The sequence below is a fragment of the Bombina bombina genome, chromosome 7, assembly GCF_027579735.1.
Source record: "Bombina bombina isolate aBomBom1 chromosome 7, aBomBom1.pri, whole genome shotgun sequence".
Taxonomy (NCBI): Eukaryota; Metazoa; Chordata; class Amphibia; order Anura; family Bombinatoridae; genus Bombina; species Bombina bombina.
This window is the reverse complement of record NC_069505.1, coordinates 635,099,387-635,114,696: the sequence shown is the minus strand read 5'-3', so window position 1 is coordinate 635,114,696 and position 15,310 is coordinate 635,099,387. Positions and strand designations below refer to the sequence as shown.

Genomic DNA, 15,310 nt, shown 5'->3' with positions numbered 1-15,310 from the left:
TCACTTCCTCCTCTTTATTTCTCACTCTCTCTCTTTTCACCTCCTCCCTCTTTACCTCTCACTCTCTCTCTTTTAACTTCTTCCCTCTTTATATCTCACTCTCTCTCTTTTCACTTCCTCCCTCTCTCTCTCTCTCTCTCTCTCTCTCTCTCTTCAATTCCTCCCTCTTTACCTCTCACTCTCTCTCTTTTCAATTCCTCCCTCTATATCTCTCACTCTCTCTCTTTTCAATTCCTCCATCTTTACCTCTCACTCTCTCTCTTTTCACTTCCTCCCTCTTTATCTCTCACTCTCTCTCTTTTCACTTCCTCCCTCTTTATCTCTCACTCTCTCTCTTTTCACTTCCTCCCTTTTTAGCTCTCGCTCTCTCTCTTTTCACTTCCTCCCTCTTTACCTCTCACTCTCTCTCTTTTCACTTCCTCCCTCTATACCTCTCACTCTCTCTCTTTTCACTTCCTCCCTCTTTATCTCTCACTCTCTCTCTTTTCAATTCCTCCCTCTTTACCTCTCACTCTCTCTCTTTTCAATTCCTCCCTCTTTATCTCTCACTCTCTTCCCCCTCACTTCCTCCCTCTTTACCTCTCACTCTCTGTCTTTTCAATTCCTCCCTCTTTACCTCTCACTCTCTCTCTTTTCACTTCCTCCCTCTTTACCTCTCACTCTCTCTCTTTTAACTTCTTCCCTCTTTATCTCTCACTCTCTCTCTTTTCACTTCCTCCCTCTTTACCTCTCACTCTCTCTCTTTTAACTTCTTCCCTCTTTATCTCTCTCTCTCTCTTTTCAATTCCTCCCTCTTTACCTCCTACTCTCTCTCTTTTCAATTCCTCCCTCTTTATCTCTCACTCTCTTCCCCCTCACTTCCTCCCTCTTTACCTCTCACTCTCTGTCTTTTCAATTCCTCCCTCTTTACCTCTCACTCTCTCTCTTTTCACTTCCTCCCTCATTACCTCTCACTCTCTCTCTCTTTTCAATTCCTCCCTCTTTATCTCTCACTCTCTCTCTTTTCACTTCCTCCCTCTTTATCTCTCACTCTCTCCCCCCTCACTTCCTCCTCTTTATTTCTCACTCTCTCTCTTTTCACTTCCTCCCTCTTTACCTCTCACTCTCTCTCTTTTAACTTCTTCCCTCTTTATATCTCACTCTCTCTCTTTTCACTTCCTCCCTCTCTCTCTCTCTCTCTCTCTCTCTCTCTCTCTTTTCAATTCCTCCCTCTTTACCTCTCACTCTCTCTCTTTTCAATTCCTCCCTCTTTACCTCTCACTCTCTGTCTTTTCAATTCCTCCCTCTTTACCTCTCACTCTCTCTCTTTTCACTTCCTCCCTCATTACCTCTCACTCTCTCTCTCTTTTCAATTCCTCCCTCTTTATCTCTCACTCTCTCTCTTTTCACTTCCTCCCTCTTTATCTCTCACTCTCTCCCCCCTCACTTCCTCCTCTTTATTTCTCACTCTCTCTCTTTTCACTTCCTCCCTCTTTATCTCTCACTCTCTCTCTTTTCACTTCCTCCCTCTTTATCTCTCACTCTCTCTCTTTTCACTTCCTCCCTCTTTATCTCTCACTCTCTCTCTTTTCACTTCACCCCTCTTTACCTCTCACTCTCTCTCTTTTCACTTCACCCCTCTTTACCTCTCACTCTCTCTCTTTTCACTTCACCCCTCTTTACCTCTCACTCTCTCTCTTTTCCCTTCTTCCCTCTTTACCTCTCACTCTCTCCCTTTTCACTTCCTCCCTCTTTATCTCTCACTCTCTCTCTTTTCACTTCCTCCCTCTTTATCTCTCACTCTCTCTCTTTTCACTTCCTCCCTCTTTACCTCTCACTCTCTCTCTTTTCACTTCACCCCTCTTTATCTCTCACTCTCTCTCTTTTCACTTCCTCCCTCTTTATCTCTCACTCTCTCTCTTTTCACTTCCTCCCTCTTTATCTCTCACTCTCTCTCTTTTCACTTCCTCCCTCTTTACCTCTCACTCTCTGTCTTTTCACTTCCTCCCTCTTTACCTCTCACTCTCTCTCTTTTCACTTCCTCCCTCTTTACCTCTCACTCTCTCTCTTTTAACTTCTTCCCTCTTTATCTCTCACTCTCTCTCTTTTCACTTCCTCCCTCTTTACCTCTCACTCTCTCTCTTTTAACTTCTTCCCTCTTTATCTCTCTCTCTCTCTCTCTCTTTTCAATTCCTCCCTCTTTATCTCTCACTCTCTCTCTTTTCAATTCCTCCCTCTTTATCTCTCACTCTCTCTCTTTTCACTTCCTCCCTCTTTATCTCTCACTCTCTTCCCCCTCACTTCCTCCCTCTTTATCTCTCACTCTCTCTCTTTTCACTTCCTCCCTCTTTATCTCTCTCTCTCTCTCTCTCTTTTCAATTCCTCCCTCTTTACCTCTCACTCTCTCTCTTTTCAATTCCTCCCTCTTTACCTCTCACTCTCTCTCATTTCACTTCCTCCCTCTTTATCTCTCACTCTCTCTCTTTTCACTTCCTCCCTCTTTATCTCTCACTCTCTCTCTTTTCACTTCCTCCCTCTTTATCTCTCACTCTCTCTCTTTTCACTTCCTCCCTCTTTATCTCTCACTCTCTCTCTTTTCACTTCCTCCCTCTCTCTCTCTCTCTTTTCACTTCCTCCCTCTTTATCTCTCACTCTCTCTCTTTTCACTTCCTCCCTCTTTATCTCTCACTCTCTCTCTTTTCACTTCCTCCCTCTTTATCTCTCACTCTCTCTCTTTTCACTTCCTCCCTCTTTATCTCTCACTCTCTCTCTTTTCACTTCCTCCCTCTTTATCTCTCACTCTCTCTCTTTTCACTTCACCCCTCTTTACCTCTCACTCTCTCTCTATTCACTTCACCCCTCTTTACCTCTCACTCTCTCTCTTTTCACTTCCTCCCTCTTTATCTCTCACTCTCTCTCTTTTCACTTCATCCCTCTTTATCTCTCACTCTCTCTCTTTTCACTTCCTCCCTCTTTATCTCTCACTCTCTCTCTTTTCACTTCCTCCCTCTTTATCTCTCACTCTCTCTCTTTTCACTTCACCCCTCTTTACCTCTCACTCTCTCTCTTTTCACTTCACCCCTCTTTACCTCTCACTCTCTCTCTTTTCCCTTCCTCCCTCTTTATCTCTCACTCTCTCTCTTTTCACTTCCTCCCTCTTTATCTCTCACTCTCTCTCTTTTCACTTCCTCCCTCTTTATCTCTCACTCTCTCTCTTTTCAATTCCTCCCTCTTTACCTCACTCTCTCTCTTTTCACTTCCTCCCTCTTTTCCTCCCTCTTTACTCTCACTCTCTCTCTTTTCACTTCCTCCCTCTTTACCTCTCACTCTCTCTCTTTTCACTTCACCCCTCTTTATCTCTCACTCTCTCTCTTTTTCACTTCACCCCTCTTTACCTCTCACTCTCTCTCTTTTCCCTTCTTCCCTCTTTACCTCTCACTCTCTCCCTTTTCACTTCCTCCCTCTTTATCTCTCACTCTCTCTCTTTTCACTTCCTCCCTCTTTATCTCTCACTCTCTCTCTTTTCACTTCCTCCCTCTTTACCTCTCACTCTCTCTCTTTTCACTTCACCCCTCTTTATCTCTCACTCTCTCTCTTTTCACTTCCTCCCTCTTTATCTCTCACTCTCTCTCTTTTCACTTCCTCCCTCTTTATCTCTCACTCTCTCTCTTTTCAATTCCTCCCTCTTTATCTCTCACTCTCTTCCCCCTCACTTCCTCCCTCTTTACCTCTCACTCTCTGTCTTTTCAATTCCTCCCTCTTTACCTCTCACTCTCTCTCTTTTCACTTCCTCCCTCTTTATCTCTCACTCTCTCTCTTTTCACTTCCTCCCTCTTTACCTCTCACTCTCTCTCTTTTAACTTCTTCCCTCTTTATCTCTCACTCTCTCTCTTTTCACTTCCTCCCTCTTTACCTCTCACTCTCTCTCTTTTAACTTCTTCCCTCTTTATCTCTCTCTCTCTCTCTCTTTTCAATTCCTCCCTCTTTATCTCTCACTCTCTCTCTTTTCAATTCCTCCCTCTTTATCTCTCACTCTCTCTCTTTTCACTTCCTCCCTTTTTATCTCTCACTCTCTCTCTTTTCAATTCCTCCCTCTTTACCTCTCACTCTCTCTCTTTTCAATTCCTCCCTCTTTATCTCTCACTCTCTTCCCCCTCACTTCCTCCCTCTTTACCTCTCACTCTCTGTCTATTCAATTCCTCCCTCTTTACCTCTCACTCTCTCTCTTTTCACTTCCTCCCTCTTTATCTCTCACTCTCTCTCTTTTCACTTCCTCCCTCTTTATCTCTCTCTCTCTCTTTTCAATTCCTCCCTCTTTACCTCTCACTCTCTCTCTTTTCAATTCCTCCCTCTTTACCTCTCACTCTCTCTCTTTTCACTTCCTCCCTCTTTATCTCTCACTCTCTTCCCCCTCACTTCCTCCCTCTTTATCTCTCACTCTCTCTCTTTTCACTTCCTCCCTCTTTATCTCTCTCTCTCTCTCTCTCTTTTCAATTCCTCCCTCTTTACCTCTCACTCTCTCTCTTTTCAATTCCTCCCTCTTTACCTCTCACTCTCTCTCTTTTTACTTCCTCCCTCTTTATCTCTCACTCTCTTCCCCCTCACTTCCTCCCTCTTTATCTCTCACTCTCTCTCTTTTCACTTCACCCCTCTTTACCTCTCACTCTCTCTCTTTTCACTTCACCCCTCTTTACCTCTCACTCTCTCTCTTTTCAGTTCACCCCTCTTTACCTCTCACTCTCTCTCTTTTCCCTTCCTCCCTCTTTATCTCTCACTCTCTCTCTTTTCACTTCCTCCCTCTTTATCTCTCACTCTCTCTCTTTTCACTTCCTCCCTCTTTATCTCTCACTCTCTCTCTTTTCAATTCCTCCCTCTTTACCTCTCACTCTCTCTCTTTTCAATTCCTCCCTCTTTATCTCTCACTCTCTTCCCCCTCACTTCCTCCCTCTTTACCTCTCACTCTCTGTCTTTTCAATTCCTCCCTCTTTACCTCTCACTCTCTCTCTTTTCACTTCCTCCCTCTTTATCTCTCACTCTCTCTCTTTTCACTTCCTCCCTCTTTACCTCTCACTCTCTCTCTTTTAACTTCTTCCCTCTTTATCTCTCACTCTCTCTCTTTTCACTTCCTCCCTCTTTACCTCTCACTCTCTCTCTTTTAACTTCCTCCCTCTTTATCTCTCTCTCTCTCTCTTTTCAATTCCTCCCTCTTTACCTCCCACTCTCTCTCTTTTCAATTCCTCCCTCTTTATCTCTCACTCTCTCTCTTTTCAATTCCTCCCTCTTTATCTCTCACTCTCTCTCTTTTCACTTCCTCCCTCTTTATCTCTCACTCTCTCTCTTTTCAATTCCTCCCTCTTTACCTCTCACTCTCTCTCTTTTCAATTCCTCCCTCTTTATCTCTCACTCTCTTCCCCCTCACTTCCTCCCTCTTTACCTCTCACTCTCTGTCTTTTCAATTCCTCCCTCTTTACCTCTCACTCTCTCTCTTTTCACTTCCTCCCTCTTTATCTCTCACTCTCTCTCTTTTCACTTCCTCCCTCTTTATCTCTCTCTCTCTCTCTTTTTAATTCCTCCCTCTTTACCTCTCACTCTCTCTCTTTTCAATTCCTCCCTCTTTATCTCTCACTCTCTTCCCCCTCACTTCCTCCCTCTTTACCTCTCACTCTCTGTCTTTTCAATTCCTCCCTCTTTACCTCTCACTCTCTCTCTTTTCACTTCCTCCCTCTTTATCTCTCACTCTCTCTCTTTTCACATCCTCCCTCTTTATCTCTCACTCTCTCTCTTTTCACTTCCTCCCTCTTTATCTCTCACTCTCTCTCTTTTCACTTCACCCCTCTTTACCTCTCACTCTCTCTCTTTTCACTTCACCCCTCTTTACCTCTCACTCTCTCTCTTTTCACTTCACCCCTCTTTACCTCTCACTCTCTCTCTTTTCCCTTCTTCCCTCTTTACCTCTCACTCTCTCTCTTTTCACTTCCTCCCTCTTTATCTCTCACTCTCTCTCTTTTCACTTCCTCCCTCTTTATCTCTCACTCTCTCTCTTTTCACTTCCTCCCTCTTTACCTCTCACTCTCTCTCTTTTAACTTCTTCCCTCTTTACCTCTCACTCTCTCTCTTTTCACTTCCTCCCTCTTTATCTCTCACTCTCTCTCTTTTCACTTCCTCCCTCTTTATCTCTCACTCTCTCTCTTTTCACTTCCTCCCTCTCTCTCTCTCTCTCTCTCTCTCTCTCTCTCTCTTTTCACTTCCTCCCTCTTTATCTCTCACTCTCTCTCTTTTCACTTCCTCCCTCTTTATCTCTCACTCTCTCTCTTTTCACTTCCTCCCTCTTTATCTCTCACTCTCTCTCTTTTCACTTCCTCCCTCTTTATCTCTCACTCTCTCTCTTTTCACTTCACCCCTCTTTACCTCTCACTCTCTTTTCACTTCACCCCTCTTTACCTCTCACTCTCTCTCTTTTCACTTCACCCCTCTTTACCTCTCACTCTCTCTCTTTTCCCTTCCTCCCTCTTTATCTCTCACTCTCTCTCTTTTCACTTCCTCCCTCTTTATCTCTCACTCTCTCTCTTTTCACTTCCTCCCTCTTTATCTCTCACTCTCTCTCTTTTCAATTCCTCCCTCTTTACCTCTCACTCTCTCTCTTTTCAATTCCTCCCTCTTTATCTCTCACTCTCTTCCCCCTCATTTCCTCCCTCTTTACCTCTCACTCTCTGTCTATTCAATTCCTCCCTCTTTACCTCTCACTCTCTCTCTTTTCACTTCCTCCCTCTTTATCTCTCACTCTCTCTCTTTTCACTTCCTCCCTCTTTACCTCTCACTCTCTCTCTTTTAACTTCTTCCCTCTTTATCTCTCACTCTCTCTCTTTTCACTTCCTCCCTCTTTACCTCTCACTCTCTCTCTTTTAACTTCTTCCCTCTTTATCTCTCTCTCTCTCTCTCTCTTTTCAATTCCTCCCTCTTTACCTCCAACTCTCTCTCTTTTCAATTCCTCCCTCTTTATCTCTCACTCTCTCTCTTTTCAATTCCTCCCTCTTTATCTCTCACTCTCTCTCTTTTCACTTCCTCCCTCTTTATCTCTCACTCTCTCTCTTTTCAATTCCTCCCTCTTTACCTCTCACTCTCTCTCTTTTCAATTCCTCCCTCTTTATCTCTCACTCTCTTCCCCCTCACTTCCTCCCTCTTTACCTCTCAATCTCTGTCTTTTCAATTCCTCCCTCTTTACCTCTCACTCTCTCTCTTTTCACTTCCTCCCTCTTTATCTCTCACTCTCTCTCTTTTCACTTCCTCCCTCTTTATCTCTCTCTCTCTCTCTGTTCAATTCCTCCCTCTTTACCTCCCACTCTCTCTCTTTCCAATTCCTCCCTCTTTATCTCTCACTCTCTCTCTTTTCAATTCCTCCCTCTTTATCTCTCACTCTCTCTCTTTTCACTTCCTCCCTCTTTATCTCTCACTCTCTCTCTTTTCAATTCCTCCCTCTTTATCTCTCACTCTCTTCCCCCTCACTTCCTCCCTCTTTACCTCTCACTCTATGTCTTTTCAATTCCTCCCTCTTTACCTCTCACTCTCTCTCTTTTCACGTCCTCCCTCATTACCTCTCACTCTCTCTCTCTTTTCAATTCCTCCCTCTTTATCTCTCACTCTCTCTCTTTTCACTTCCTCCCTCTTTATCTCTCACTCTCTCTCTTTTCACTTCCTCCCTCTTTATCTCTCACTCTCTCTCTTTTCAATTCCTCCCTCTTTACCTCTCACTCTCTCTCTTTTCAATTCCTCCCTCTTTATCTCTCACTCTCTTCCCCCTCACTTCCTCCCTCTTTACCTCTCACTCTCTGTCTTTTCAATTCCTCCCTCTTTACCTCTCACTCTCTCTCTTTTCACTTCCTCCCTCTTTACCTCTCACTCTCTCTCTTTTAACTTCTTCCCTCTTTATCTCTCACTCTCTCTCTTTTCACTTCCTCCCTCTTTACCTCTCACTCTCTCTCTTTTAACTTCTTCCCTCTTTATCTCTCTCTCTCTCTCTTTTCAATTCCTCCCTCTTTACCTCCCACTCTCTCTCTTTTCAATTCCTCCCTCTTTATCTCTCACTCTCTCTCTTTTCAATTCCTCCCTCTTTATCTCTCACTCTCTCTCTTTTCACTTCCTCCCTCTTTATCTCTCACTCTCTCTCTTTTCAATGCCTCCCTCTTTACCTCTCACTCTCTCTCTTTTCAATTCCTCCCTTTTTATCTCTCACTCTCTTCCCCCTCACTTCCTCCCTCTTTACCTCTCACTCTCTGTCTTTTCAATTCCTCCCTCTTTACCTCTCACTCTCTCTCTTTTCACTTCCTCCCTCTTTATCTCTCACTCTCTCTCTTTTCACTTCCTCCCTCTTTATCTCTCTCTCTCTCTCTTTTCAATTCCTCCCTCTTTACCTCTCACTCTCTCTCTTTTCAATTCCTCCCTCTTTATCTCTCACTCTCTTCCCCCTCACTTCCTCCCTCTTTACCTCTCACTCTCTGTCTTTTCAATTCCTCCCTCTTTACCTCTTACTCTCTCTCTTTTCACTTCCTCCCTCTTTATCTCTCACTCTCTCTCTTTTCACTTCCTCCCTCTTTATCTCTCACTCTCTCTCTTTTCACTTCCTCCCTCTTTATCTCTCACTCTCTCTCTTTTCACTTCACCCCTCTTTACCTCTCACTCTCTCTCTTTTCACTTCACCCCTCTTTACCTCTCACTCTCTCTCTTTTCACTTCACCCCTCTTTACCTCTCACTCTCTCTCTTTTCCCTTCTTCCCTCTTTACCTCTCACTCTCTCTCTTTTCACTTCCTCCCTCTTTATCTCTCACTCTCTCTCTTTTCACTTCCTCCCTCTTTATCTCTCACTCTCTCTCTTTTCACTTCCTCCCTCTTTACCTCTCACTCTCTCTCTTTTAACTTCTTCCCTCTTTACCTCTCACTCTCTCTCTTTTCACTTCCTCCCTCTTTATCTCTCACTCTCTCTCTTTTCACTTCCTCCCTCTTTATCTCTCACTCTCTCTCTTTTCACTTCACCCCTCTTTATCTCTCACTCTCTTCTCTCTCACTCTCTCGCACTCCTTTCCCCTTTGTTATCACTCACTCTCTCCCCCCTCACTTCATCTCTCACTCCCCCCATCACTTCCACAGCCTCTTTATCTCTCACTGTCTCCCCCCTCACTTCCTCCCTCTTTATCTATCACTCTCTCCCCCTCACTTCCTCCCTCTTTATCTATCACTCTCTCCCCCTCACTTCCTCCCTCTTTATCTTTCACCCTCTCCCCCTCACTTCCTCCTCTTTATCTCTCACTCTCTCCCCCTCACTTCCTCCTCTTTATCTCTCACTCTCTCTCTCCCCTCACTTCCCCCTCTTTATCTCTCACTCTCTCCCCCTCACTTCCTCCCTCTTTATCTCTCACTCTATCCCCCTCACCTTCTCACTCTTTATCTCTCACTCTCTCCCCCTCACATCCTACCACTTTATCTCTCACTCTCTCCCCCCTCACTTCCATCCCCTCTTTATCTCTCACTCTCTTCTCCTCACTTCCCCCTCTTTATCTCTCACTCTCTCCCCCCTCACTTCCTCCCTCTTATCTCTCACTCTCTCACCCCCACTTCCCACCTCTTTATCTCTCACTCTCACACCCCCACTTCCTCCCTCTTTATCTCTCACTCTCTCTCCCCTCACTTCCTCCCTCTATCTCTCACTTTCTCTCCCCCTCACTTTCTCCCTTTTTATCTCTCACTCTCCTCCCTCACTTCCTTGCTCTTTATCTATCACCCTCTCCCTCCTCACTTCCTCCTCTTTATCTCTCACTCTTTCCACCTCACATCTACCCCCTCTTTATCTCTTACCCCCCCCCCCACTTACTCCCTCTTTATCTCTCACTCTCTCCTCCCTCACTTCCCCCTCTTTATCTCTTACTCTCTCCCCCCACTTCCACCCTCACTTTATCTCTCACTCTTTCACCCCCACTTCCCACCTCTTTATCTCTCACTCTCTCCCCCCTCATTTCCTCCCTTTTTATCTCTTATTCTCTCACCCTCACTTTCTCCATCTTTAGCTCTCACTCTCTCATTCCCACTTCCCCCTCTTTTTCTCTCACTCTCTCCCCCCTCACTTCTCCCCTCTTTATCTCTCATTCTCTCACCCTCACTTCCCCCATCTTTATCTCTCACTCTCTCCCCCTCACTTTCCCCCTCTTTATCTCTCACTCTCTAGCCCCCACTTCCCCCTCTTTATCTCTCATTCTCTCCCCCTCACTTCCCCCTCTTTATCTCTCACTCTCTAGCCCCCACTTCCCCCTCTTTATCTCTCATTCTCTCCCCCTCACTTCCCTCTCTTTATCTCTCACTATCTCCCCCCTCACTCCCCCCTCTTTATCTCTCACTCTCTAGCCCCCACTTCCCCCTCTTTATCTCTCACTCTCTAGCCCCCACTTCCCCCTTTATCTCTCACTCTCTCCCCCTCACTTACTCCCTCTTTATCTCTCTCTCCCCCCTCACTTCCCCCTCTTTATCTCTCTCCCCCCAAACTTCCACCCTCTTTATCTCTCACTCTCTCCCCCTCACTTCCTCCCTCTTTATCTCTCCCCCCCCTCACTTCCTCCACTTTATCTCTCTCCCTCCAAACTTCCACCCTCTTTATCTATCACTCTCCCCCCCTCACTTACCCCTCTTTATCTCTTACTCTCTCCCACCACTTCCACCCTCACTTTATCTCTCATTCTCCCCCCCTCACTTCCTCCCTCTTTATCTCTCTTCCCCCCTCACTTCCCCCTCTTTATCTCTCACTCTCTCCCCCCGAACTTCCACCCTCTTTATCTATCACTCTCTCCCTCTCACTTCCTCCTCTTTAAATCTCACTCTCTCCCCCTCACTTCCCCCTCTTTATCTCTTACTTTCTCCCCCCACTTCCACCCTCTATTTAGCTCTCATTCTCCCCCCTCACTTCCTCCCTCTTTATCTCTCACTCTCTCCCCCTCACTTCCTCCCTCTTTATCTCTCCCCCCCTCACTTCCTCCACTTTATCTCTCTCCCTCCAAACTTCCACCCTCTTTATCTATCACTCTCCCCCCCTCACTTCCTCCTCTTTATATCTCACTCTCTCCCCCCTCACTTACCCCTCTTTATCTCTTACTCTCTCCCACCACTTCCACCCTCACTTTATCTCTCATTCTCCCCCCTCACTTCCTCCCTCTTTATCTCTCTTCCCCCTCTTTATCTCTCACTCTCTCCCCCCGAACTTCCACCCTCTTTATCTATCACTCTCTCCCTCTCACTTCCTCCTCTTTAAATCTCACTCTCTCCCCCTCACTTCCCCCTCTTTATCTCTTACTTTCTCCCCCCACTTCCACCCTCTATTTAGCTCTCATTCTCCCCCCCTCACTTCCTCCCTCTTTATCTCTCTCTCTCCCCCCCCTCACTTCCCCCTCTTTACCTCTCACTCTCGCCACCTCATTTCCACCCCCTCTTTATGTCTTACTCTCTCCCCCCTCACTTCCTCCCTCTTTATCTCTCACTCTTTCACCCCCACTTCCCCCTCGTTATCCTTTACTCTCTCCCCCTCACTTCTCCCCTCTTTATCTCTCACTCTTCCCCTCACTTCCCCCTCTTTATCTTTCACTCTCTACCCCTCACTTCCTCCCTCTTTTTCTCTTATTCTTTCATGCTCACTTCCTCCCTCTTTATCTCTCACTCTCTCCCCCTCACTTTCATCTTCTCTTTATCTCTCACTCTCTCCCCTCTTAATTCCTCCCTCTTTATCTCTCACTCTCTCCCCCCTCGTTTCCTACATCTTCATCTCTCTCTCCTCCTCAGTTCCTCCCTCTTTTTCTATCACTCTCTCCCCCCTCACTTCCTCCCTCTTTATCTCTCACTCTCTCCCCTCTTAATTCCTCCCTCTTTATCTCTCACTCTCTCCCCCCTCGTTTCCTACATCTTCATCTCTCTCTCCTCCTCACTTCCTCCCTCTTTATCTATCACTCTCTCCCCCCCTCACTTCCTCCCTCTTTATCTCTCACTCTCTCCCCCCCTCACTTCCCCCTCTTTATCTCTCATTCTCTCCCCACACATCCATCCCCTCTTTATCTTTCACTCTCTCCCCCTCACTTCCCCCTCTTTATCTCTTACTCTCTCCCCCCCACTTCCACCCCCACTTTATCTCTCACTCTCCCCCCCTCACTTCCTCCCTCTTTATCTTTCACTCTCTCCCAACACATGAATCCCCTCTTTATCTCTTATTCTCCCCCCCTTACTTCCCCTCTCTTTATCTCTCACTATCCCCCCTCACTTCCCCTCTCTTTATCTCTTACTTTCTCCCCCCTCACTTCCTCCCTCTTTATCTCCTATTCTCCCCCCCTTACTTCCCCTCTTTATATCTCTCACTCTCTCATCCCCACTCCCCCCTCTTTACCTCTCACTCTCTCACCCCCTCTTCTCCCCTCTTTATCTCTTACTCTCTCCCCCTCACTTCCCCCCTCTTTATCTCTCGCTCTCTCCCCCTCACTTCCCCCTCTTTATCTCTTACTCTTCCTTCTCTCTCTCTTTCTCTCTCTCTTTTTCTCTCACTCTCTTGCTCCTCCTCCTCGCTCTCTCTATTTACTCTATCTTTCTCTTTATCTCTCTCTCTCTTTCTCTCTCTCTCTCTCTCTTTCTTTCTCTCTCTTTCTCTCTCTCTTTCTCTCTCTCTCTCTCTCTCTCTCTCTCTCTCTCTCTTTCTCTCTCTCTCTCTCTCTCTCTCTTTTTCTCTCTCCCTCTTCACTTCTCATTATTTATGCTGCTTCTAATTATTTTGGATAGCAGGATATTTTAAAGGGTTTCCTTTCTCTCTTCCTCCTGTCTGCCTCCTTTCTGTGAGTACACTGATAGCAAATATTTGAGAAAATAATATTCTTTTTGTGGAAAGTGCAAGTTTACTAGTTGTTTAACTAATCAAACATATTGGAAATACCTGTATGAATTGCTTCGCTTCTTTGGTTTAACCATAATAGCCCCATGATATGGAATCTGAGAAGAAAACAGATTAACTTTAAGTTAATATAGCAGTATCAATAAATACTAATTAACATATATTAAAGTTAATAATGTAGTTATAAACTGTATAATTAATAAGAAGTCTTTTAACAATCACAAAAGAGAAAGTTTTAAAGGCTTAAACACATTTATTGGTTATTATTATTTTTTTAAATCTACATAATTAGCAAATGTAGTTGTCACAAGTCTTATATATATATATATATATATATATATATATATGACAGTGTAATAGAGTTGTGAATATTAAGCCAGGGAGTCTCATTCTATTATGGAGAGTAAAAGCAGGAATGTTTCAGCCCTCTGAGGCAAAGGACTGGAGTGTTAGGACCAGTCTATGGCCTCTATTTAACAAGGTCTGGCGGACCTGATCTGACAGTGCGGATCAGGTCCGCCAGACCTCGCTGAATACGGAAAGCAATACGCTCTCCGTATTCAGCATTGCACCAGCAGCTCACAAGATTGGCCGCCAGCAGTGGTGTGTCAATCAACCCGATCATACTCGATCGGGTTGATTTCCGGCGATGTCTGTCTGCCTGCTCAGAGCAGGCGGACAGGTTATGGAGAAGCGGTCTTTGTGACCGCTGCTTCATAACTGCTGTTTCTGGTGAGTCTGAAGATTCGCCGGAAACAGGGGCCCACAAGCTCCGTACGGAGCTTGTTAAATAGAGCCCCATATTGGGGCAACTTGTAAGTGGTGACTGGCTAAGCAAAATATGGCCATATTGTGTGACTAAGATCCCAATTTTATTTAAAAAGAATAGTTGTCCATTGATGTTTTTTGCAAACAATTTTTCGCAGCAGTTCAAAAAAATATGTTGTGCTTTTGAAAATGGACGTGCGCCAATACCTTTTGTTTTTGTTTGTGTAATTACTGGGTCATATTGGCAGCACTCCCAAAGATGTGTATATAAAATTTTTGTAAGGTGTGCTAAACCAAATTTTGTATTTGTATTAAAACATAATCAGGGAGACTGACCATCTCCCATTGGTTAAAGCACCTCACCCAAGTTCAGGTGTACTCATGACAGTGTAATAGAGTTGTGAATATTAAGCCAGGGAGTCTTATTCTATTATGAAGAGTAAAAGCAGGAATTATTCAGCCCTCTGTGGCAAAGTAGTGTTAGGACCAGTCTATATTGGGGCACCTTGTAAGTTGGTGATGGCCATATTGTGTGACTAAGATCCCAATTTTATTTAAAAAGAATAGTTGTCTCTTGATGTTTTTTGCAGGCAATTTCTTGCAGCAGTTAAAAAAAATATGTTGTGCTTTTGAAAATGGATGTGCGCCAATACCTTTTGTTTTTGTTTGTTTGTATATATGTATATGTGTATATATATATATATATATATATATATATATATATATATATATATATTCCATCATATCATTTGCAATTTATATCTTAAAGACAAATAAAAAGCTGGAAAACATAGAACATCTTCACCACTAAAGATACAACACATAAAAGGTTCTGAGCTTAGATAGGAACGTACAAGTGACTGGTATAATAAATAATTATAATGTGGATGAACCCTACTATCACTGGAGCTTCTGGAGGGGACTGTGGGCTAGCCTCCTGCCCACTGATTATGGCTTGTGGAAAAGACCAAGGGTTTTACCCTATTAGCCAGGTCAGGGCACGGAGGGGAGCCAGGAGGTGACTACCAAGGAGATGTGGCCTGGCAACCACTAACTTTATGTTCTTTACTTTTAAGGGTTATTTCTATTGAGGATGTGCCACTTTGTGACCCAGATCCGGGCTGGATCTGTGGTGGGACACTTGAAAGTTACCAGTGTGGTGTACTTTATGCAGCTGGGACTGTGGAGCTGTTTCTGGGCATCTTGGTGGGTGCGCCCAAGCCACTCCATACTTCTGTGTACATGGTTTCCAGCACATAGACAAAGGTCTGAAGTGTCATGTTTCTACTGGCTATTCATCTTATCTATGCTAATACTCCCAGGAGGATAAAGTGTGTGTCTTTGGTTCTAATAAAGTTATTACCTGAACTGGAGTCCTGTCTCTTGTTTGGGTAAAGGGCTGGTGTAAGCTATCTATCTGTTGGAGGGGTTTTTAGGACAGGAGATAGCTTTTGGCGGAGGTACCCATTTAGGGTACCAGGCGGTCCGTCACAATTGGTGGCAAGCGGTGGTATACTTCCTGCAGTATGGGACATCCAAACCACCACCGGGATCCGATGTCTGGATAGCAGGAGAGAAGAAGAACAGACACCAGTGGCCATGGAAGAGGAATTTGGAAGGATGTTGCGAGATGCAAGAGAAACACAGAGGACCAGTGCCAGA

At 44.8% G+C, this 15,310-nt stretch overlaps 1 protein-coding gene across 5 annotated transcripts in view; it reads right to left on the bottom strand.

The window, feature by feature from the left end:
* The window catches only part of LOC128635681 (NACHT, LRR and PYD domains-containing protein 1b allele 2), a 351,139-nt gene that overhangs the window by 197,956 nt on the left and 137,873 nt on the right, over nt 1-15,310 (bottom strand). For all 5 annotated transcript variants that reach the window (XM_053688805.1, XM_053688804.1, XM_053688802.1 and 2 more), the window contains one exon: nt 12,923-12,978. In XM_053688805.1, the coding sequence (XP_053544780.1) occupies nt 12,923-12,978 (56 nt within the window). The remainder of the gene's footprint in view (nt 1-12,922; nt 12,979-15,310) is intronic.